Source organism: Mus caroli, unplaced genomic scaffold, assembly GCF_978045245.1.
Source record: "Mus caroli unplaced genomic scaffold, Mus_caroli_1 scaffold_13, whole genome shotgun sequence".
Classification (NCBI taxonomy): Eukaryota; Metazoa; Chordata; class Mammalia; order Rodentia; family Muridae; genus Mus; species Mus caroli.
The window spans coordinates 120,106,835-120,130,611 of record NW_028227268.1 but is presented as its reverse complement, the minus strand read 5'-3'; the positions used below and the strand labels follow the sequence as shown (position 1 = coordinate 120,130,611).

The following is a 23,777-nucleotide window of genomic DNA, read 5'->3' as shown; positions in this document are numbered from 1 at the left end:
GATGAGGATGTCACTTCCCAGCCACTGGGAGATAGTGGTCACTGAGTTGTTAGAATGTCAAGGTCACCATGACTATCTTAGGCTTGAAGCCCTTCAGTTTCTTTCCAAGGTAGAGCAGGGAAGTTTTAGGATAAACCCTCTCAACAGCCTTTGCTGGGGGTTAGAGACAAAGGGGCAGTTGATAATTCTGCAGCAGCCAAGGGAGAGAAAGGTAGGTTGTGCCTAGGGTTAGAAGGGTTGAGAATGTGCAGGGCTGGTGTCCAAGTTTTAGCAGTTGACCTCAGCAACAGGTTGAGTTGTAGCCCAGCACTGGGAACTTCAGATGCGGTGTTTACTAGGGACTGCATTTTATTCCATTCTTGGTTTCTCTGTGTAACAGCTCAGGCTGGCCTCAGATACACCTGCCTCTGCTGGGTCTAAAGGTGTGAGCCACCAATACTGCCAAACATACATTCTCTTAACCTGAAGTCTTCCACCACAGGATGCTTAGGAGACATTACCTTTACATTTATATACAAAATGACCTCATTTTAGAGCCACAAAGCTATTAGATCTGGCTTTCAGTGCTTTAGCCATAGCTGGCCCAAAATTCACTAGACAGACTTAGGCTGGCCTTGATCTTGGTTCCCCAGCCTCTGTATCTTGCGTGTAGACTTATAAACACACACTTCCACACTTGGCAGAGGCTGTGGGGCTTCTTTTTCTTTCTTTGGTGCCCAGGATCTTACCAAACATTGGCATTATTTGGGCCAGTGGTCTGGTGCAACAGCTCTGGAAGCAGAAGGCCCCTGAGGACTGGGTAAGCAGCCGAGAACCTGATAGCTTTGCGGGCCTAAGATGAGGTCATCAGCTGCTCCTCAGAGGGGCTCCAGTGGATGCATATGATCTCTGAAGGTTTGTTGTCCAGGTGAGGGGATTAAACTTGAGACTGAGAATTCCCTGGTAAGTTATATGAAAGTGGCCAGCAGACCATGTTTCTTTAAAACACTTTAAAATGTGAATTTATGTACCCAAGAGCATGTATGTGTACCATGTATGTGCAGGAGCCCACAGAGGTGAGATGAGGTACAGTACCCCTGGAACTGGAGATACAGATGTTAGAGAGCCACCACATGGGTGCTGGGAACCAAACCCTGGTCAGACAGTGATTATCCATCCTGTCCTCCGTGTTTAAGTCAGGCCCTAAGTCACTTTGGCACTCTCTGTCATCACTATGTTAACTGCTTAATTTATTTAGTCTGCTTCATGGCCTAGCGCGGGCCCCACTCCCACACTTGCTGGGGACAGTGCAAGCATACTCAGTCACAGGACGCTGAACCATGCCCATCGGGAGTTCAGGATTCCCTCTGCAGCAAGTGTGCAAACTCCACACGCAAGTACAGTCTACACAGCAAGTAAAGTGGCCAAAGACTTCCCATCCCATAATTCATTTCGTCTATGTACAAAATATCTCACGTATCACCCCAGAGATAAAAGCTAATAACAGCAACCACTCTTTCTGAATCCCCCACCAGTGCAACCCATCACACGCATTTATAACCAAACCCATTCCCAATTTGTTAAACATGGCGTGAGCTCCCGCTTAGATGACAAACCTTGGTGAGCTAGAGTCCCTGGACACCTGACAGCCAGGGGTGGAAAGTGCTCCCATAGTTGCCCATGCCCATGGCCCTCGAGTGTGGCTCAGGAAGCAAGCTGGACCAGCAACAAAAGAGGTAGAATCTACAAGGCCCAGCTCTGGGTGTTCTTTTCCTATCTCAGTTTCGGGACTCAGCAGCCACCAATGCCTGTCCCACGTTGCTGCCTGGCCCAGACATTCTAGAGGATGTGCAGTAGCTGCCACAAGGGTGCAAAGAAATTGATGGGACCCCCTTCTCTCTGCTTAGACCCAAAGTCTGAGGCAAACCAGGCTGGCATCCAGAACCCATGTACTGTTAGGCAACATGCTGAGTTTTTGACTGAGCCCACCAACCTGGATACGGGGCTTTTAGAGGGCAGGGCCTGTTTCCAGCCCCAGTTTCTTTGGTGTTTTTGTGAGTGACTGCTTGTTGAGACAGGATGCTGAAGTGGAAACTCCCCACGCACTGATGTGGTCCCTGGGCTGTGAGCAGAGACCAGTCCTTTGTTGGATTCTGTAGGTTTTACCACATACTTAAGACTCTTTAAAACCTGCTCCAAAGGGCATCCCAGGATGGATGAGAAATTGCTACTGTCATTTCACATGCTTTGAAGGTTCCCTGTTTCTGTAACTCACTACTACTACTTCAAGTCCTGCACCTTGCTGAGCCAGACTCCAGAGCCCTCAGGCCAGTTCACTCGGTCATCCTGCCCAGCAGGCCCAGATCATGTTGATTAGTGTAAAGCTACAGCCTCCCAGAATCTCAATCCACAGAGGTCTCAAGTAGTCCCGAGTAACAGACTCTTGGTCTAGAATCCAGGCTCTTTTATCCTCTTCACAGCTTTCAGGTGAGTGTTGGATTTACAGATAGAAACTAGGCCCCCAAAACTTGCGGAGAATTTTTTTCCCTGCACCGAAGTGCCTCCTGGGGAGGTAGTAGGGATGGCTTGTTGTGCCTCTAAGCAAGCCGTCAATCCACAGGAAACCTAGGCAGTCCTGCTCACAGCAAGGACAGGGTGCAGAGGGGGCAATGCTGGCTGTGGAATGTCCCCCTGCAGGGGGATGGACCAGGGCTAGGGTGGTGAGTCCCGGGTTAGGCCATACTCCATGCTCACAGTGTGGTCCAGTTCTTCTAGCTCTGCTGGCAGTGGGATGGCCAGCTCCCCCAAGAACAGGGAGAGTGCCTCAAACGAGTCCTCCAGCTTTGAGAATGCCGGTCTGCAGAGAGAAGGGATGAACAACAGACAGATGTGAGCAACCAGAGCTGAGAAATGAACCCATGGCCCCATTCATTCCACACATTCTATTGTGGGTCCACACACCGTGCCCAGATTTTCTTTAAAAACAAAAAACAAAAAACCCCACTGCTCTTCTATCTTGTCCAGCCCCCTTGCTTCTGAGCTGCCCCTGTTCCCTAATGTGGCTGTCAGAGATGTCAGGGGCTTGAGTGGTTTAGCAGTTTACTCTGGAGCTCAAGGATTCAATTGCTCATCTAGGGAAGGGCAGGGGTTGATCTAAAGCAAGCATCTCGGGACTGGAGCGCTGTAAGGTGGGAGAAAGAGGTGAGACACCAACCTGCTCTCAGGCTCTAGTTTGCAGCAGATAGCAGCCAGGGGGAAGAAGGCTGGGGGACAGTCTGTTGGGACAAACTTCTCCCAGAAAAGCTTTACATTGAGGCCAAAGTCCAGTGTGCGGGGCAGGCAATCGGGATCCGCATAAACCTGCCCAATGATCTGCAGGCAAAAAGAGCGATGGTCAGGAAGGACTACAGAGGCCACAGAGAGAGGAGGGAGGGTTGCTCTTATAGACAGATACGCAGGGCGGCAAAACCCCAAGTTAGAGGGGGCAGCCCTGTGCCCCACCTCCCTTCCCATGCTAATCTAGACCTCTCTACACTGAGTCCGGATACTGAGGAGGGCTCGGAAGAGGCCTCCCTGCAGCAGAAGCAATGCTGGTCACTAGAAGCCTCCACGTACCCTACCTGCCCATTTCTATTACAGCTACGTCCTCTACCGGGCCAAGGTTCTGGGCCAAGGCTCTACAAGGGGATGGACTGGGTTTCATTGATGTCTGAAACCCTTTGGCTGCCATCACCTTAATTTTCTATAGATGGCAGATATTCTATTGCAGTCTACTGAAGAAAGCAACTTCGTAAAAAATACTTTAATTATTCTAACCATCGTGTGTCCTCCTGTCCCTTATAATTTTGTAGGAGAAAAGGTTCTCAATGTGTCTCCGTGACTCAGGGCTTTGAGAGATACTGGGCTAGGCTGCAGCCTAACCACTGAGTTTGTGGCAAACTGTTCACTTGTAAGAGAAAAACCCAGATCTCAGGGAGGGAGGGAGGGAGGGAGGGAGGGAGGGCTCCTTGCGTATCTGAGCCCGAGATTACCTCACAGAGAACGATCCCAAAAGAGAAGACATCCACCGTCTCATCGTAGCTCTTGCCTGGGGAAGAGAGGGAAGCAGCTTTCAGGTGGCAGAGCCAAGAACTAGGGCTTCAGCAGCCCCAAAGATGCCCAGGGTGACTTTATGACTGCGTGTCATAAAGAACAACACCCAGGTTCAGGCTCATCTAGACTGACCATGAGCCAGGGTTAGCCAGCATCCACCAGGGGGCACCATACTTCAGTTCTTGATCTGGAGACGGAAGGCTAAGGCTAGAGAACTCGGAACAGCCTGGGCCATTTGGAGACAAAAGATCCCTAGAGCTTACCTGCCACCCAGGATGGCTTGCTGCTTTCCTAGCTGTTATTGAAAGTTTATGAGGCCTAGCCAAGCCTGAAAGTTCATCGGCCTCCCCTGAGTGCCTGTCCCTGTCACGGGCCTCCCCAGCTTACAGCACTTAATTTAAGACATGGCTTCTGTCTTCTCTCTGGCTCTTTTCCCTCCATGGATTTTGAACTTACCATTCAGCATCTCGGGAGCCATCCAGTAGGGGTTTCCCACCACAGTGTAGCGCTTTTTGCGGTCACTCTTGCGTAAGGTGCGTTTCTTGGTGGTGGCCTTCTCTACTGGAGGCCTTTTCCTCTCTTCCACTATAAGCCGTGACAGCCCAAAGTCGGCTACCACCACTGTCTTGTCCTAGTAGGACAAGGGCTAGGTCAGGACCCGGGGGGGGGGGGGGGGCTTCTCTAACCTGTCCCTGGGGTGTAGGCAAAGGCAAGAGAGGCCACCTTCAAGGGGAGTGAAGTTACACAGCAGAGAAGAGTCACACCAGAAAGTTCTCCTGGGAGGCAGTGGCTGGGCCTTTGTTGGTTTTTTCTTTTCAGTCTGGTATCTGCCCACAGATTCCAAACTGAAGGGGGAGAGCCTCGGGGAAGTGACCCGTAGAGTGCACTTCAGGTGACTTAGGATTTCTTGTCTATCTTCAGCCCTTTGTCTTGTTCCTAACAAGGACTTGTAGTTGCCAGAACAGGTTCAGAGAAAAGGTCAGGCAAAGGCAGTAAGGGAAAGGGAGGAGCTATGGGGCAGTGGCGTGAAGAGGGACGACTGGAGAGGGAAGCTGGCAGGAGACGCAACGCTGGAACAACTGTAACTGAGGGCTGTCTGAGGAACCCTGGCCCCATGCTACCTATGTGGATCAAAGACCCTGCAGCCCGTCCGCGTTGTAAAGTGGGATCAGCAAACTGTTTTAGGGGCCTGTTCCAAGGCAAGAGCTCTTCACAGACAAGGAATTCAGCCCCTATCCACACCCAGACTCCTGCCTGCCAGACAGGCGAGCTAATCCCTTCTAATAATAATCACCTCAAGGTTGCTCCTGGGGAGGTGAAATTGTTCCTGCATGTGTGTGTCTGAGAGCTTCCATAAGATGGGGATGGCAAAAGGCACTTGATTTAGCATAAAGCCCAAAATAGATCCTATAGATGGCGTGTCTGGTCTGAAGCCAGAGGGATAGCCCCAGGCATCTCAGGCCAGCACAGTGGGACGTACCAATTTGATGAGACAGTTGTGTGAGTTCAGGTCCCGGTGGATGATGCACATGGAGTGTAAATAGGCCTGTAACAGAAGCAGGAGCCATGGAGCCTCTTGGCCCAGGCCACGCCCATTCTGCTGCCCCTCCCCCAGCCCCAGCTACTCCTGTCTTCTAGGCCAAGCCTGTTTAGCTTCCCATCCCCATCCCCAAGCCACACTTGTGTCCTAACATCAACAGAAAACTGCCAGTTCCTGCCCAGGTTTTCCCACTGTCTCCACCTCTACTGGCCTCTGAGTCCCCCATCCTTGAGGCAATCTAAAGTGAGCACTCAAACACACTGCTCCCCCTGCCCCCTCCAGAGTCTGGCTTCAGCCCCTTTGGGGAAGCAATGACCTCCTGACTCACCTCCCCTGAGACATCCTCCTCCTCTGTCTGTACTTCAGCCCCTCCCTCTTCCTGTGCAGCCATTTCTAAACTATTTTTACTAGACATTCCCGAGTCACTCTTTTTTTTGTTTTGTTTTGTTTTTTTTGAGACAGGGTTTCTCTGTGTAGCCTTGGCTGTCCTGGAACTCACTCTGTAGACCAGGCTGGCCTCGAACTCAGAAATCCGCCTGCCTCTGCCTCCCGAGTGCCGGGACTCACTCTTAGGAGCTCATTTCTCAGTCTTTCCTTTCCCTGTAGATGGGGAAGGCGACACTGCCCTCTTCCTAGCCCCCTGTACTACTTCACTGTTCCTGGGCCCACAGAGTTTTTCCCATAGCTGTAACCCAGCCTGGCTGCCTGCCAACCCCTCCTCAAAGGCTGTCATACCTCCCCCATGTACCCTCTTTCCTGAGACCCCTGTGTGTTGATTCTGTTCCAGCCCCCACAGGGCCATCCCTTTGCAGAGCCATCTTCTCCTGTGCTGGCCATCGCTGCCTGCACAGCTCTGGCTCGCCTTCTGTTTACAGAGCTGGGTGACTGCTGGCAAACTCCTGGCAAGCCCAGGACCCAGCCCTTCCTCTTCTTCCTCACTTCTTGACTGTGAACAGAGGTCACGCCTGGGTGCAGCCCCTCCCTCGGCACAGTGCCTGCTGTGTGGAGCAGTCACTTCCCTAGTTGTGAGGATGGCTAGACTCGTGCCCACAATGCACCCAATAGGAACTTTAGTCTACTACTGGCTCATTCTTCAGCATTCACGTAAACATGTCCCCCTTCCCACCTCACCTAGAACACATGTCCCCCTTCCCGCCTCACCTAGAACACATGTCCCCCTTCCCGCCTCACCTAGAACACATGTCCCCCTTCCCGCCTCACCTAGAACACATGTCCCCCTTCCCGCCTCACCTAGAACACATGTCCCCCTTCCCGCCTCACCTAGAACACATGTCCACCTTCCCGCCTCACCTAGAACACATGTCCCCCTTCCCGCCTCATCTAGAATACATGTCCCCCCTTCCGCCTCATATTTGGTAGGTAAGGTCCCGCTGCACCTGAGCACCTCTTTGCAGAAAGGTCAGGGTACACTGAGCTATGGTTTGCCTTGTTCATGCCGTTTGGTGTTAAAGAGATTTGGAGTTCTTTGAGAACAGAACTGTTGACTGAAAGAGAGTAGCTAGCCAACATTTCCTTGGTACTGAAAGAAATTCAGTAGGCAGCTGATGAATGTCTCAGCCCCCAAGATGGGTCTCTGTCTTCCAGAGCAGCCTGCAATCCTGCACCTCACTCTACACATGCGCAAGGCTGTTGGTAGGACTCACCATTCCAGAGGAGATGCCTTTGGCAAACCTGACCTTCTGTTGCCAGGGGAACGGGTCCTGCAGGGTAGGAGAATGTCCATAAGAGGAGTCCTTCCCAGCTTTTGGTCTAGACTCCATTCCAGTCCCTCCCAGTATACACCACTGATGGCAAACAAGGTCCCTCTAACCCTCAAGGTTCCAGAGTAATGAGCACAGGTGTCCCTCTGATAACCCACCAAGGCTCCTCCTGACTGTGGGGTTACGTGCTTACCACACTGCGCAGGAAGTCTTTGAGTGTGCCTCCCTCGATGTACTCGGTCAGCAGGTTCAGCTTCTTGTCCTTGTACAGAACTCCGATGAACTTGAGCACATTAGGGTGGTCCAGGCTCCGCATCACTTTCACCTGGGGGAGGGGAGACAAAGTGAGTATAGCTTCACAGGTTTTGCACACTGGGCCCTGGTTTTCTAGGATATACTCTAGAGAGCCAGGCGGGAGGGCCCAAGAGTGAGACAGAGGCCTGTGGTGGTGCAGCCGAGCAGGAAGCCCAACCTGGCCCACTGCAGTTGCCCCAATGTCCCCTGCTGCAGCTACCTAAGGAGCAAGAGGCAGTACAAGTGGGATGTTCATGGATGGGGCATCTGTTCCCTGGAGTCCCACTTGAGGATATTTGGTGGTGACCATAACAGCATGTATTACAGTGGTACGTTTATACCATCACCTCACCCCTGTAGCCTGAATCTCACCTTAGACTGGCCTGTAGTGTCCTTAGTAAATGTGCACTCAACAGATGTACTGTAATTTAGAGGAGTCCCTTGAGCTGATGGAGCCAAGGCTGGCCTTGAACTCAGAGCTCCACCTGCCTCTGAGGGTACTGAGATTAAAGGTGTGCATTATCACAACAGAATCTCTGCCCAGGTTCTAAGATAATGGCTGAGGGCTGGGGAGATGGGGAGAGCACTGGTGGCTCTGCTCTTCTAGAGGACCTGGGTTTGATCACCAGCACCCACTTGACTGCTTATACCTACCTCTAACTCCAGGCCCATGGCCTCTCCTGGTCTGCAGACATACATGCAGACAAAACACCATACCATAAAAAGTCAAGAATAATCATGAAACTTGAAAAGACTGAGACAAAATAAACCTTCAGGTTTTTTAAATAAAATAAAATAGCGGCTGAAACAAGATTTCTACTGGGTCACTTCCTAGCTCAACTCTTATTCATTCATTCATTCATTCATTCATTCATTCATTCATTCATTCATATTTACTGTATGTGAATGAGTATTCGGTTCCACGTATGTGTGTACCACATGTGTGCCTGGTATTGGAGCAGGTCAGGGTGGGTCAGAACTGGAGTGATGGGATGGTTTTGAGCTACTATGTAGATGCTGCGAACAGAACCCAGGTCCTCTGCACTGGCGGTATGTACTATTACCTGCTGAGCCATTTGACTGGCCTTGCCCCACTTTTTTCTATTTTGAGACAGCCTCATTCTGTTGCCTAGGCTAGCCTTGAACTTCTATCCCTTGAACAGAAATCCTCCTGCCTTAGCCTCCACAGTAGCTGCAGAGGGACAGGACTGGGCCACTAGGCCTGGCAGCAAGTTTTCTTTTCACTTTCTTTTCTGAACGGGGTCTCACTGAGTTGCCACCTCTGGCCTGGGTTCCCACGATCCTCTTGTTTCAGCCCCAATACTGTCTGACGGGAAGTCCAAGCCCACGTCTTACCTCAGTCAGGAAGGTCTTCTGAGTTTCCTCGTCACAGCGAATCAACTCCTTCATGACCATCACTTTGCCTGTGGCTTTGTGAGTCACCTACAGGAAGGGCAAGTGTGAACAGCACAGAGACCAGAGACAATTCTGGCATTCTGTTTGGGACAATCTGTGGGCTAAGGGAGTCGCTCAGTGGTAGAGAACTCGGCTGACATGCTCAAGGTTCCAGGATTGACCTCCAGCACCAGGGGGAGGAAAATAAGAAAGAAAAAGCAAAGGAAAAATAAAAACCTTTGCAGTGTCATCCCACTCCTTGGAGGACAGACTAGCCAGGGACCATGTGTAGAAAACAGCACGGGGCAAAGGGGACTAGGAAGGAAGTGTATCTTCTCCCCTAGAATGCTGGGGCATGCATAAGGGCAAGCCAGGACGCTAAAAACGGAAACTAGGAAGAATTGGGAGGGTACGCTGCCAAGTCAAGCAGGGCCCTGCTCATCTGGGACAGGAGTGAATCCCCTGGGTGGACAGAGTCTGGGGGCAGGGTGTCAGTACCACAGACATGCACCCGGGAGCTGGATGGGTCGGAGGTGAGCCTTCCATCCCTGCTGCCTGGAAAGCTGATACACAAAGCTTACCTGACCCCCCCTCCCAGCTCTCAGCAGAGGAGGAGGAGAGAAAGAGAGAAAGATTAGTTCCTGAGCTCACCAGGGTAGCAGGAGCCTTCACCTTGTAGAATGCCCTGCAGCCTGGAGCCTGTGGGCACCTAGCACAGCCTCACTGATTGGTGGCGTGAGGGCCAGGGATGTGGACCCTACCTAACCTGAGCTTCCAGAGCCACTCACTACATCACTCACAGCCAGGAAGGAGGCCGGTGTCTGCATTCATGCCTGATGACTAGAGCTGGATCCCAGAACTTATGTAAAGATAGGAGAGAGCGAACCCCTCCGAGGTGTCCTCTGGTGCCACCCAAAGGAAGGTGGTGGTAGCAGAGCGTGCAGCGGCTGCTTCCGGTGCTCACCTTGATGGCCTGCCCAAAGAAGCCCTTCCCCAGGACCTCCCCGTGGATCAGGTCGCAGGGCCGGAAGATCTGCTGGGAGTAGCTGCTGGAGCAGCGGAGGGATTCTGAGCGGCTTATGTCCCGGCTGAGGAGCAGGGGCTCCTTGGGAGAGCTGGGGCCCGGAGACTTGGAGATGCTGTTACTGCGCCTGAGGATGAAGGAAGGGTTAGAGCAGGCAACACAGAATGACAGGAGGGAGAATATGCTTGGTCTAGGGAGTGGCACTATTAGGAGGTGTGTTGTGGTCTTGTTGGAGTAGGTGTGTCATTCCAGCAGTTAAAATTTGAATCTCGGGGTGGGGGTGGGGGGAAGGGTTCTTAATCAGACAGATGTGATCTTTGGAAGCCAGGAAATCAGGAGACTGGAGGTGAATCTCAGTGGGGAGGTGTCTGCCTAGCATGTGCGCCATCATGGATCCCATCCTGCACTGAGGAGGAGTTCAGAGAAGCAGGCTGGGGGCCGATGGACTGAGCACTTCAGATCAGGATAATCAGTCTACCAGCTCCCGATGCTCCAGACATAGCAGCACTACAGGCAGCAATCCACCACCTTAGCCTCTGTTTCCAGCCCCACAGCTGCTTGACTCAAGGTACCACACAGTGACAGAGGACTCCATCACAGAAGGGCCAAATGGCATCGTAGACCCAATTTTGAATGAATGTGTACTGGCTTACATTTCAAGATAATAAACATACATGATTTTTATGGCAATCAAGCTGCTGTGTTTGTTTGCAAAAGCAACCAGTTACAGTTACAGTTACATATGGTAGGTGACTCCCCCCCCCCCCCCAGACAGGGTTTCTCTGTATAGCCCTGGGTGTCCTGGAACTCACTCTGTAGACCAGGCTGTCCTCGAACTCAGAAATCTGCCTGCCTCAGCCTCTCCAGTGCTGGGATTAAAGGCGTGCGCCACCACGCCCGGCGGTTGGTGACTGTTGTTCTGACTTAGTAAAGACAAAAACTGACCTCTGTCCTGTTCCACCTTGCTTGCTACAGCACACACAAAGTGAGCTGCCCTTTCTAAACAGAGGCTCTTCAAGTTATGTGGGCAGCTCCTGGCCACCCAACCTTCCCTTTCCAGTCCGTCTGCCCTTTGGTACCTTGCCTCTACTACTCAGTCATGCTAGCCAAGGCCCAGAGGCAGTCAGGGATGACCTGTGGGGAGGTCGTGTTTCCAACAGAAGTCAGACAAGATGTCCTGACCTACTGAGCCATCGGCGGCAGGGAGTGGGAAGCATCTGGTCCCCAGTGCTGACCCTGCACTGTGCAACCTCATATCCTTGGCTAAATTTAACTCTTACACATCACAGATACAGAAACTGGGTACAGGGGATGGGAGGGAATGAATGGTACAGATATTTCTGCCTGAGAACACAGGCTCTTGTCTCCAGTCCTGTAAGTAGCCTAACAGGGCTCACACACAAGGCAGCTGGTGCCCTCCACAGGTTTTGCAGGCTTTGGGTATGGGGCTCTTTGTTCCCCAAGTCTTAAAACATCTGTGTTTGACTGGGAACAGCAGCGCCCTTAACCCAGCACTCAGAGAAACAGAGAGGCAGGCAGATCTCTGAGAGTTTGAGGTTTGCCTGGTGGTGTGGTTTGAATATGCTTGGTCTAGGGAGTGACACTATTAGGAGGTGTGGTCTTGTTGGAGTAGGTGTGTCACTGTGGGGGTGGGCCTTGAGACCCTCCTCCTAGCTGTCGGAAAGACAGCAGTGTTTTCCTGTTTGTCTCTGGAACAAGATGTAGAACTTTGGGCCCCATGCCTGCCTTGGAACTGCTGTGCTCCTGCCTTGATGATTAGTGACTGAACCTCTGAACCTGTAAGCCAGTTAAATATTGTCCTTACTTGCCTTGGTCATAATGTCTCTTCACAGCAATGGAAACCCTAATTAAGACACCTGTTCTATGGTCCCAGGACAGCCAGGGGTACATAGCAAGATCTTGTCACAAAAACAACAAAAAACAACCTCCCCAGCCAGGCGGTGGTGGCACACACCTTTAATTCCAGCACTCAGGAAGCAGAGGCAGGTGGATCTCTGAGTTCGAAGCCAGCCTGGTCTACAAAGTGAGTTCCAGGACAGCCAGGGCTACACAGAGAAACCCTGTCTCAAAAAACCCAAACCAAACCAAACCAAACCAACCAACCAACCAAAAAAAACCCTAAAAAAACAAAAAACAACCCCCCAAATGCCACGCTTCTCTGTATGTTCATACCTTTCCCCCTTCTTTTTTAAGACAAAGGTTCATCTGTGTGTAGCCCTGGCTATCCTGGAACTCAAGAGATCTGCCTGCCTCTGCCTCCCAAGTGTTAAAATTAAAGACAGCGCCAGCACTGCCCAGCGTCTGTCCATCACTTCCTTTACTAACTTTTTTGTACACTTACTTGGCCCTGCTTGTTTCCAGCCCCCCCCCCCTTTCCTCCATGATGGATTTTAAAGCTTGTTGACATTACAATTTCCAGTCAAGTTCAACTTGAGTGGATAAAGCCCACGCTTTTGTTTTGGTGTATGTGGATACTGTTAGAGAGGGAGGGAGAACATGTGTGCATGTACAGATGTGCACGTGTGCTTGTGTAGACATGCAGAGGCAGTGGAGGAGATCAGTTATTCTATGCCACTTTTCACCTTACTCCCTTTAAGGATCTCTCCCTGAACCTGGAGCTAGGCTGGCAGCCAGCAAGTACCATTAATCCTCCTGTCTCCACTCCCCAGTGCTGGGTTATAGGAACGTGTACAAGCCATGCCTCTCTTTTGACATGAGTACTAGGGGTCCAAGTTATCCTGTTAGCTTAGCAAGTAGTCTGACCACATCCCCAGCCTGATCCTCTCTATTCTGAGACAGCATTTACTGTCTAGCCTGGTCTTGAACTCATGGCAATCTTCCTGTCTCAGCCTCTGGTGTGTTGACTTTTTTTTTTTTTTTAAGCTGGATGGTGGTGGCTCGCGCCTTTAATCCCAGGACTCGGGAGGCAGAGGCAGACGGATTTCTGAATTCGAGGCCTGGTCTACAGAGTGAGTTCCAGGACAGCCAGGGCTACACAGAGAAACCCTGTATCCAAAAACAAAACAAAACAAAACAAACAAACAAACCCCAACCTTTTTTTTTAGATAGGTCTTACTATGTAACTGTAGCTAGCTCAAACTCATAATGCTCCTGCCTGAGCCTTGCTGGGAGAACAGAAATGTGCTGCCACTCCAAGATTCTGACCCCGTGGTTTCTAAGGAAACCTGATAGAGACCTGTTTCCGTGTCTATACAGAGACTATGAGCGGTAAGCCCCATGGGCTAGCTGGGTCAGCTCAGGTCTCATGTCCCGACCCTGGCCTGCTGGTTCCCTAAAGCTGCTGACCTCCAAAAGCCAATATAGCCTCTGAGGGACAGACAAGGAACGAGTCAGAGGAGACAGAGCAGCACCTCAGAGACCGTCTCCTCAGTGTCCCCTCCTGATTCTCCTTGGTGTCCAAGGTGCTGAGCATGAGCGCGTGTCCGGTGCTCTGCGTGTGGGGAGGAAGCTGGGCATCCATCCGTAACTGGTCCAGGCGCTGGGGCACAGGGTCATGTTCAATCAGCAGCTGAAGTGTCTGGCTTGTCTGCTTCATCGCATCCTCCACCTGTGGCCAACAGCAAGGGAAAGTTGCTTTCCACAAGCTGTCCTACCTGAGGCTACCTACTGCCCACCCTAACAGTCTAAGCACAGTGTAGCCAACATCTAATTTGCCTAGAAGGTAGCATTTGGCTGCCAGAGGTCATTCTGGCACCTTGTCACCTCTCCACCTGTCAGCCCATCTCTTCTGCCCTGGAAATCTGTTGGGTTGACCCTGGAAGCCACTCAGTTGTCACAGGCTCAGTGCTAAGACTGCCTGGTTATGGGAAAAACGTAAAGGCCATAGCCAGATCTTTCGGGGTGCCTGTTCTGTGCACCAGGCCCACAGACAGATGGACACATACGTACCTCCTCTACTCGCAGAGTACGGACAGGGGTCCCATTGATCTCCAAGATGCGGTCCCCAGGGTGGATGGCATTTCGGTTGTTGGGACTGATGTGCATCCGGTTGACCCTGAAGATGGACAAGAGTTAAGGCAGGATGAAAGCATTCTAAAAACTCGCTTGGCCACCTGTACAGGGAAAGTTCACCAAGTACCCAGCCCCCAGTGGCCACATGTTTGAGGTCCCCTACAACAAAATGTCGTACCCACCCCAGAATGCTTCCTCTCAGGGAAGGGCACTGTCATTGACCTACTGACCTAAGCCAGAAACCTGGACATTGTCCCCATTTGAGTTCCCCTCAAATCCTTCCCCTTTTCCCCCTCAACCCCCACCCACTTCTGAGAATCCTACCTTCTCTCCATCACCATAGTTACCAACATTTCTCTCCTGGATCACCAGAGGAGCCTCGTAACAGCTCTACATGTCTGGGCCTTTCCTCTCTCCTGTCTAACTTCCATACCAGTGATCCTTCCAAACGCCAACCTGGTTATAGTATCCTGATGCTTAGAGCCCTTAATAGACTTCCTGGCCTTCACAGTCAGGTCCTCCATATTAACAGCCACTTGGGCTACTCTCTCAACATACACTAAACAATGAGATACCCACCTCTGGAGATATCTGGCTTCCTCTGCCCTAAACACAATCCCCTCTCCTTTTTATCTACTGAAGCTACAGAATAGATCTTACTTCCTCCTGAATTCTTAATCCCAGTAACCTCTCACCTGCCTCACAGTACCTTCAGGGCTCCGTCCCCACCCCCCAACAGCCATCACAAAGTGATTTGCCACATGTTTCCCACCATGATGCTCTGCCTCAGCATAGACCCAGGGGAAAAAAATGAAGCCTGGTTACATGGACGTAGTCTCACCGCTTATCTTTGGATGAGACCCAAGGTAGGATCTTACCCTTTTGGGGGCCCATTTTCTTCTTCTCCATTCATAAATGCAACCAATAAAACATTAACTTCCAGGCCGGGCGTGGTGGCGCACGCCTTTAATCCCAGCACTCGGGAGGCAGAGGCAGGTAGATTTCTGAGTTTGAGGCCAGCCTGGTCTACAGAGTGAGTTCTAGGACAGCCAGGGCTACACAGAGAAACCCTGTCTCGAAAAACAAACAAACAAAAACCAAACCAACCAACCAACCAAAAACCAAAAAACCCCAATAACTTCCTATTAATGGTAGTTCAGTAGGTATATAGTACCGAACAAGACAAAGGGAGGCTCTTCTGGATTGTATGTTGGAGTGGTGTCTTAGGGTTTCTACTGCTGTGAGAAGATCCTATGATCACATCAATTCTTATAAAGAAAAACATTTAAGTGGGGCTGACTTATAGTTCATTATCATCATGACAGGAAGCATGGTGACACACAGGCAGACATGGTGCTAGAGAGCGGTAGATGAGAATTCTACATCTGGATCTACAGGGAGCAGGAAGAGAGTGACACTGGGTCTGGCTTGAGCATCTGAACCCTCAAAGCCCATCCTCAGTGAGACACTTCCTCCAACAGGGCCACACCTCCTAATGCCATTCCCTAAGCATTCAAATATATTCACTATATATTCAGATAGGAGCCTCTGGGGGTCAATCTTATTCAAGCCACCACAGGTGGGGAGGACAGATTACAATCAAGCTGAAACACATTGATCAGGCCAGGTAATTTCCAGGAGTAGACACGAAACCTGACACCTGAAAAGTTGGGAAGGCAGGCGAAGCACTTGGAAGAAATGTGAAGAGCCAAGGTCAGGAGAAAGGTGATGGTGAGGACGGAGGAAGCTCTGTGAGCTGAGCCCTGGGAGGCTCGGTCCATGAGCCTCTGCTGCAAGGCTCTCAAAACACTTACTCTTTCACTTGAACGGTGGTGGCATAGTTAGAAGAGGCACTTTCCACAGTCACCGAGAAGCCGCGTCTACACTCAGTGGTGGCAGGCATGGAGATGAGCGTGACAGAGTAGGGCAGCTGGTCCTGGACAGACTCTGTAGACAGCCTTTCAAACATGGGTGCCAGCACCACCTCGTTGTGGCACTTCCCACTGGGGAGAGGGACACAAAGGAAGCTGAGATCCTGCAGGCCCACCCGGAAGCCCTCCAGCAGCCACTGTATCATCATGTGGCTTGAAGCAGCAACCCCAGTCTCCCCATGACTGTCTTTGCTACAAGTCTTTTTTTTTCTTTTTTTTTTTTTGGTTTTTTGAGACAGGGTTTCTCTGTGTAGCCCTGGCTGTCCTGGAACTCACTCTGTTGTCCAGGCTGTCCTTGAACTCAGAAATCCTGCTGCCTCTGCCTCCCGAATGCTGTGATTAAAGACATGTGCCACCACGCCCGGCTGCTGCTGCTAAAAGTCTTGATGGGCTGTCCAAAAGGAGGAGCCTAAGACTTGGGTGACAGCTGAGACAGCAGCAGAGAGAATACTGGGAACCCTGGCCTGGAGGGGAGACGGACTAGGTTTTCTTGCTCTGCCAGACTCACACTAAGAACCCTGTCCTTTTCTCCCCTCTCTGGGCCTCAGGTGCCTTCTGTTAACCAAGGCAGCTGGATAGGGGACGCAGGTCAACTCTACAGTCTTTCCTATAATGTGAAGCTGTCCCTAAGAGGGCACTGCCCAGCCATTTTCTTCCTCTGGGAGGGCTACGAGGCAGCCCTCCTAGGACACCATCCAATTGCCTTTACCTAACTCACACTGCTCCTGTCCCGCTTTCCTGGCTGCTGTTACTGTGAAGGACACACAGGGCACATCTTACCAGTAGAGTGTAGCATGCTGCACCAGGGCATATGCATCTCCATCCTCAATGATCACCTTGCAACTCATGCAGGCGAAGCACTCTGGGTGGTACTTAAACTCCCCAGCCACCTGTGAGCAGACAGGAGGAGGAAAGGAGCTAGTTACCACTTTTGTTAGAGTGGACCAAATGAATGGCAGGTGAGTGACACCCATCAGAGATGTGCTGACCAAAAGCCACTCTTACCAAGGGCAGAGCTGCAGATCCCGGTCAAAATCCAGCCCTTCAGTCCCTGCCCTATAGCTTCCATGTAAGTGACCGGATGGGTGTAGGTGGGTGGGGTTGGGGGTGGGTGCGTGGAGATGTCTCCTGCCATTTCTAACACTACAGAAAACTGCTGGCCTCAGTCATAAGGACATGTCCCCAGAGTTGTGACTCCTACCACGAGTCTCACTGTTCCTCCAACACAGGGCTGGCTAGTCTGTTCATTCTTGAATCCCATATGTACACAGGCAGCAGACCATGTCTCCACCAGACCATTCTGGTTTCTGGCACCCGATTCTCTGATGAGGACCTACGTGCATCCTCTTCTCACTGTCACTGTCCTTTAGGTTTCACCTCACTGCATGTTAAAGTCCCTGAGGGTAAGACAGACACCATGCTGCCGATCTGTCACGTGATGTATGGACTCACTGGAGAAGTTGGCTCTGGAAGCAGGGCTGCCTGCTCCCATTGGAGACCTAAGCATGTTTGTCTCAAGGTGTCTTCCAAGAGCCCTTGTCTGGGAGTGGGCTTGCTCTCCTCGCTCTGACGGGGGGGGGGGGGGGGGGGATATTGACAACACAGCCCAAGAAGAAAACACCGTGTCCTTAAGAACAGGAGGGGCAATCATTCTACAGAGGTCACCAGTGTTTATGTCACGATATAAAAGTGCCCGCAGGAGGGCTTTTATAAAGGTCGGAGGTTCAGCCACCAACATTCATCCATGGCAGGCAAAGCTAATCAGGGAGTCTTGTCTCAACTTTCCGTCAGTGTCTGCTGGATGCTGTAAGCACCTGGCCTGATGTTCCTTTCTTTCGCTTGGTAGCTTCACCTGAGGGGACACTTGACTCCACCTAGGACTCTGCCATCGGGAGCTGCAGCTGGCTTCCTCGCTGGGGGTCTGCAGTTGTTCTGCTGGGTTATTTGTGAGCCTCTGATCTGATGAGGTCACTCCTGTCGGTGTCTGCTAGAACTCAGGGTCCTGATATGATGGTGTTTGTTGTGGGTCTGCGGCATCCTACCAGCTGCTACACTGCTGTTGCATTTACTGTTGCTTACCACTCACTGGAAACCAAAATCACAGCTCTCACAGATAGTCCTCTGGACCACCCAAAACAGAGGGAAGGCTAGACCTGTCTTTAGTAAGGGCTCGGTGGACTCCTGTGGTTGAATGAACGATAAAGGACATCATCTTTCTATTGACCAGGTGATGACTATCACGGGGACCTCGAAGGGTTATCAGTGGACTGTGAGGGGCAGAGGTGCAGCTCACCATGGCTGGCCCCGTCATCAGCAGGGAGCACCCATGGCAGAATTCTCCAAACTTGGCCCAGTAGTCCTTGTGGCAGTACAGCTTCCCATCCTTCTCATAGTACCAGTTGGTGAGGGATTCCTGGCATTCGGAACACCTGCAAGGCCAGAAAAGAAATGCTATTGGGTCGAGAGAACAGGCCGCACAGGGGTGCTTGGCTCCCAGTTTAATGACAAAACAGGCAGTCCTCTCTTCTTCCAAAGACAGGATGGAGCACAGCTGCAACTTCATGCCCTCCCAAGGAAAACTGCTTCCGAGCAAACAAGGCCCCAGAGGCCAGCTGTGCCGTGTTGCGTGTTGCCTGCCTCTGTAGCAGGGGCTTTGAGTACTGCAGCCAACTGGGAAGCTTCAAAGACCCAACCCCCACCCCTAATAAAAATGCACATATAACTTACGTGTGGGGTGTACAGGTATCCCTCAAGTCCATATGTTTCAAGGACCAAAAAAAAAATCCGAGTGCTGGGATTAAAGGCGTGTGCCACCACGCCTGGCTCAAAAAAAATATCTTAATCAGCCCACTTCAAAACCAAGTCACCACAGCATTGTGAAGGTGTTCTTGAGGGAAAAGGAAAAAGAGAGCAAAAATCTACCTATAGAGAAGCTTGTCACCAGGCTCAGCACTGAGAATACCCACTGCATCCAGTGCTCTAATGGCACCTGCACTCACAGGCACATACCTACACACAGATAAACACTGTCTAAATGGAAGACACTTCCTCTCCAAGGTATGGTAGAGGGCAAGGTTTTATTATGGATATGAGGGCGAGTACAGAGGCATCTGAGGGGGTTGAGAGAGAGAGTGCATGCAGAGCATAACTGAAATAGCATCGTTATAAAGGAATAAGAAGCTAGGGGTGGGAAGCCAATAAGCGGGGCTGGAGAGATGGCTCAGTGCTCTTCCAGAGGTTCTGAGTTCAATTCCCAGCAACCACATGGTGGCTCTCAACCACCCAGAATGAGATCTGATCCTCCTCCTCCTCTTCTCCTCCTCCTTCTCCTTCCTTCTTCTTCTTTCTCCTCCTCCTCTGTCTTCTCTTATTTTTTTTTAGAGATTTATTTATTTTATGTATGTGAGTACACTGTAGCTGTACAGACAGTTGTGAGCCTTCATGTGGCTGTTGGGAATTGAATTTAGGACCTCTGCTCACTCTGGTCAACCTCACTCGCTCCCGTTGCCCCACATTGCTCAGGCCCAAAGATTTATTTTTTATAAATAAGTACACTGTAGCTGTTTTCAGACACACCAGAAGAGGGCGTCAGATCTCATAAAGAGTCGTTGTGAGCCACCATGTGGTTGCTGGGATTTGAACTCAGGACCTTTGGAAGAACAGTCAGTGCTCTTACCTGCTGAGCCATCTCGCCAGCCCGTTCCCAGTTTCTTTTGAACCTGACACGTATACAAAAAACAATAAAGTGAAATTGTTTTAAGATTTATTATTTTTATGTTTATTGGTGTTTTGCCTGCATGTATGTCTGTGTGAGGGCATCAGATTCCCTGGAGTTACAGACAGGTGTGTGCTGCCATGTCTGTCGGTGCTGGGAACTGAACTCAGGTCCTCTACAAGAGCAACAAGTCTCCAGCTCCAATAAAACAAAATCTTAAAAAATTTTTTTAAAAAAGAAAAGTTTATCAGGCAAATTCAGCAAGTGGGTGTGGGGGGTTGGATAAGAATGGCCCCCACAGCCGGGAGTGGTGGCGCATGCCTTTAATCCCAGCACGCGGGAGGCAGAGGCAGGCAGATTTCTGAGTTCGAGGCCAGCCTGGTCTACAGAGTGAGTTCCAGGACAGCCAGGGCTACACAGAGAAACCCTGTCTCAGAAACAAAACAAAACAAAACAAAACAAAAACCAAAACCCCAACTAAACAAACAAACAAACACCAGAATGGCCCCCACAGGCTCATGTGTTTGAAACCTGAGTTACCAGACTGAAGCTGTTTGAAAGGATTAGAAGGATTAGGGTTAGGAGGCATGTCCTGGTTAGAGGACATGTGTCACAGGAGGTGGACTTTGAGGTTTCAAAAGCACAAGCCAGGTCCAGTGGCTCCTTTTCCACCTGTGGATCGAGGTGCAGCTCTCAGCTGCTGCTCCAGACACAGAGAGCTTAAAAGGATTTATTCTTTGATTCATAAACAGTTCTGTGGAGTTGTTTACCTCCTTCCAAGCCAGTGTCAGTCAGGGACTGAAATCTGGTCAGGAGGTCTTTGCCCATTGAGTCACCATTCAGGCCCCAGCACAGGTTGTTTTATTTATTTATTTGTTTGAGGCAGGAGGATCTCTGTGAGTTTGAGGTCTGTCTATCTTGAGTTCCAGGACCTCTACACAGGCTTTGGTAAATAAGTAAATAAATAAATATTCTCCTTTCTTCTTCATTTTTCCTTTTCTTTGAAACAAGCTCACATGTAGCAAAGGTAGGCAAAAAAAAGAGGTAAACTATTCTTTTCATTTAAGCCAGAGCCATAGTCTAAGTAGCTCTTTTATTTTAAACACTGTTTCATGTGTTTGATTGTTTGTCTTTATACTTCCCTGGTGCCTGCAGACGGAGGTGAGAAGGTATGGATCCCCTGGAGGGAGGGAGACCCACTGAACAGCCAGGTGGTACTGGGTACTGAAACCGGTTCCTCAACAAGAGCTGTGAGCGCTGGGAACTGCTGAGCCAGCATCCCAGCCCCAACAAAGACAAAGGGCTTAAAAAAAAAACCCTTCAGTGTGATTTCTACTGATATATGAGCTGCTTCATAATGTTCATAACAACAGATACGGTTTCTACTGAGTTCCCAAAAGTCAGCAGGAAAGTGGGTGGGGCTTGAGAAAGCCTACAAAGACACAATAACCCAATAAACACTTCAACCCTGGATTCAACTTTAGACTGAAAATGGAAATTGCCACAAGCAACAATTGTGGTAACAACTGATCAAATTTTAATTTAGATTACAATTTGATAGTCCTCCCAACCCCCCTGGGTTTTTTTCAAGACAAGGTTTCTCTATAGAGCCCTGGCTATCCTGGCTTGGTAGACCAGGCTGGCCTCACAGATTGGCCTGCTTCTGCCTCCGGAGTACTGGATTAAATGTGTCCATGCCTGGTGAAATGTGTTACTTTTCTTAGCCTTAAGAGTAACAGTTGAGGGCTGGTGAGATGGCTCAGTGGGTAAGAGCACCCGACTGCTCTTCCAAAGGTCCAGAGTTCAAATCCCAGCAACCACATGGTGGGATTTCTGAGTTCGAGGCCAGCCTGGTCTACAAAGTGAGTTCCAGGACAGTCAGGGCTATACAGAGAAACCCTGTCTCAAAACATCCCCCTCACCCCCCAAAAAAGTAACAGTTGTCACCTTGTTGGAGATTTCCACTTTTCAGTCAGTTGGGGCATGCTGTCAACCTGTGGGAACAGCCAGCCACCATCTCCTTTCTTAGCCTACCACTACACACAGCTAAGACCCAGTGCCTTGCCCACCCAGCAATGAACCTCATTCCTTTTAGTCAGACTCCTTTTTATTGAGATAGGTCTTACTATGTTGCCCAGCCTGGGTCTGGGCTCAAGAGATCTTTCTGTATAAGATCTCAGGTAGCAGGAACTGTAGGTCATCACACCTGTGCAGGTAGCCTGCCTACTGTAATCAGCAAGGGCTTTCTGACCCATACTGGCTACACTCTGACTTCTCAGAGGTCACACAGGGCAGCCCCTCCTAGGGCTGCTAGTCCTGCCTCTTAATAATTATGTCTGGGTAAGTATCAGGTAATATACTTTACTTCTCTGATCATCATCTGTAAATAGCTAGTTGTGAAAATTAACGAGACAATATGTATAAATATACAAACAGCTTATCTAAAAGGTTCAGTCCAGCTAGGACACAATATTAACTGCAATTAAAGGTGACAGCTCATGTGTCTTTGGATAGTCACTGTTCTAGTTAGGTGGCTTTCAACAACTTTTGTTTATCTTTACTTTTACTGAGTTAGTCTTTCTATATACTCCTGGCTGGCCTCCAACTCAGAGATCCTCCTGCCTCTGCCTCCTGAGTGCTGGGATTAAAGGTGTGTGCCATGCCTAGTTATTGTTTGTTAGTTTTGAGGTCAAGGTTCACTCTGTAGAGCAGGCTAGTCCCAAGATAATAGCAATTCTCTTGCCTCAACTTCCCACTATACCCAAGTTCTCTGAGGGGCTTTTCCCTACTGCCTGGCCCTCAGGGGCTTGCTTGGAGGCAGAGCCTTACTATAGCCCTGGTCGTCCATTAACTCAGAGATACGGTATGAAAGGTGCTCACCACCAGGCCTGGCTTCTAGAAGCCTGGTTAACCAGATGTAACAGCATCCCACTATAAACTGCCAATGTCAGGGTCCTGCTCCATTGTCTAGCAGGACAGAGACCACAACTGGTTAAAACGCAGGGTTCCTGAGCACAGTCCCAGCTGATGCATCTACAACCTGACTCCTGCACCTAAGGTTCAGGGATCACTCACTGCCCCAAGAGGAACACAGGAAGCTCCATGTGAAATTGTGTCTCCTAGAAATTTCAGAGAAGCTATACCCATGAAGTCTCCCCAACACGGTTGCCTAAACAAGAACCACACCAAAATGGAAGGAAAGCTCACGGGGCTTCAACCCTAGACAAAGAACTACAGGCAACTACGGAATGCTGAAAGTGGGAGAAATAGTCCCCCCCCCCCCCTTGCTGGCTATCAATGCCAAATGGCCAGCTCCAAAAACCTACATATAACAAGGAACACTGTAACATTATACAGACTGAGCAGGCTCTATTTCTATATTTAGGGGGGAAAATGTAACAATTAAAAGAAAAAGAGGCCATGAGTTTGAGAGAGGAAGGTGGAACATGGGAAGGGGTTAGGAAGGAGGGAAATGATGTAACTATATTATAACTTTAAAAAAAAATTTAAGGGCTGGTGAGATGGCTCAGTGGGTAAGAGCACCCGACTGCTCTTCCGAAGGTCCAGAGTTCAAATCCCAGCAACCACATGGTGGCTCACAACCATCCGTAACGAGATCTGGCTCCCTCTTCTGGAGTGTCTGTAGACAGCTACAGTGTACTTACAATAAATAAATAAATCTTTAAAAAAAAAAAATTTTAAAAGGTAGTCCAGGACAGCCAAGGAGAGAGAGAGAGAGAGAAAGAGAGAGAGAGAGACCCCTGTCTTAAAAAAAATACAAAACCCTTTAATCCTAGCACACAGGAGACAAAAACAGGTAGATCACTGTAAGTTTGAGGCCAGCCTGGTCTACAGAGTGAGTTCCAGGACAGTCAGGGCTACACAAAGAAACCCTGTCTTGAAAAAACATGAATAAATAAATAAATAAATAAATAAACAAACTAATTAGTAAGAAAAAACCCAAAAGACCTAGCTAGAATGAGGACCAAATAAGTTAATGTATGTGTGCAAAAGCATTTTACAGTGAAGGACAGCATTGCATTAACTTGCTAGGCAAGGCAGAGATGTGAGACAGATACACGGTGCCCTATAT

The 23,777-nt window shown here is 50.0% G+C and overlaps 1 protein-coding gene across 4 annotated transcripts in view; it reads right to left on the bottom strand.

Annotated features, from left to right (window-relative positions):
• Positions 1-1,208: 1,208 nt before the first annotated feature.
• Positions 1,209-23,777, bottom strand: part of Limk2 (LIM domain kinase 2) — a 65,915-nt gene continuing 43,346 nt past the window's right edge. For 3 of the 4 annotated variants that reach the window (XM_021176297.3, XM_085829163.1, XM_021176298.3), the window contains 14 exons: positions 18,263-18,398; positions 16,750-16,859; positions 15,853-16,041; positions 13,976-14,081; positions 13,438-13,634; positions 9,986-10,172; positions 8,983-9,069; positions 7,526-7,657; positions 7,276-7,332; positions 5,552-5,617; positions 4,528-4,702; positions 4,011-4,066; positions 3,194-3,351; positions 1,209-2,836 (listed from right to left, as the gene is read on the bottom strand). In XM_021176297.3, the coding sequence (XP_021031956.1) occupies positions 2,692-2,836; positions 3,194-3,351; positions 4,011-4,066; positions 4,528-4,702; positions 5,552-5,617; positions 7,276-7,332; positions 7,526-7,657; positions 8,983-9,069; positions 9,986-10,172; positions 13,438-13,634; positions 13,976-14,081; positions 15,853-16,041; positions 16,750-16,859; positions 18,263-18,398 (1,801 nt within the window). In that variant the 3' untranslated portion in view covers positions 1,209-2,691. Of the gene's footprint in view, positions 2,837-3,193; positions 3,352-4,010; positions 4,067-4,527; positions 4,703-5,551; positions 5,618-7,275; positions 7,333-7,525; positions 7,658-8,982; positions 9,070-9,985; positions 10,173-13,437; positions 13,635-13,975; positions 14,082-14,268; positions 14,312-15,852; positions 16,042-16,749; positions 16,860-18,262; positions 18,399-23,777 lie in introns of those variants that run through there. The other variant, XM_021176302.2, reaches the window with a different exon arrangement.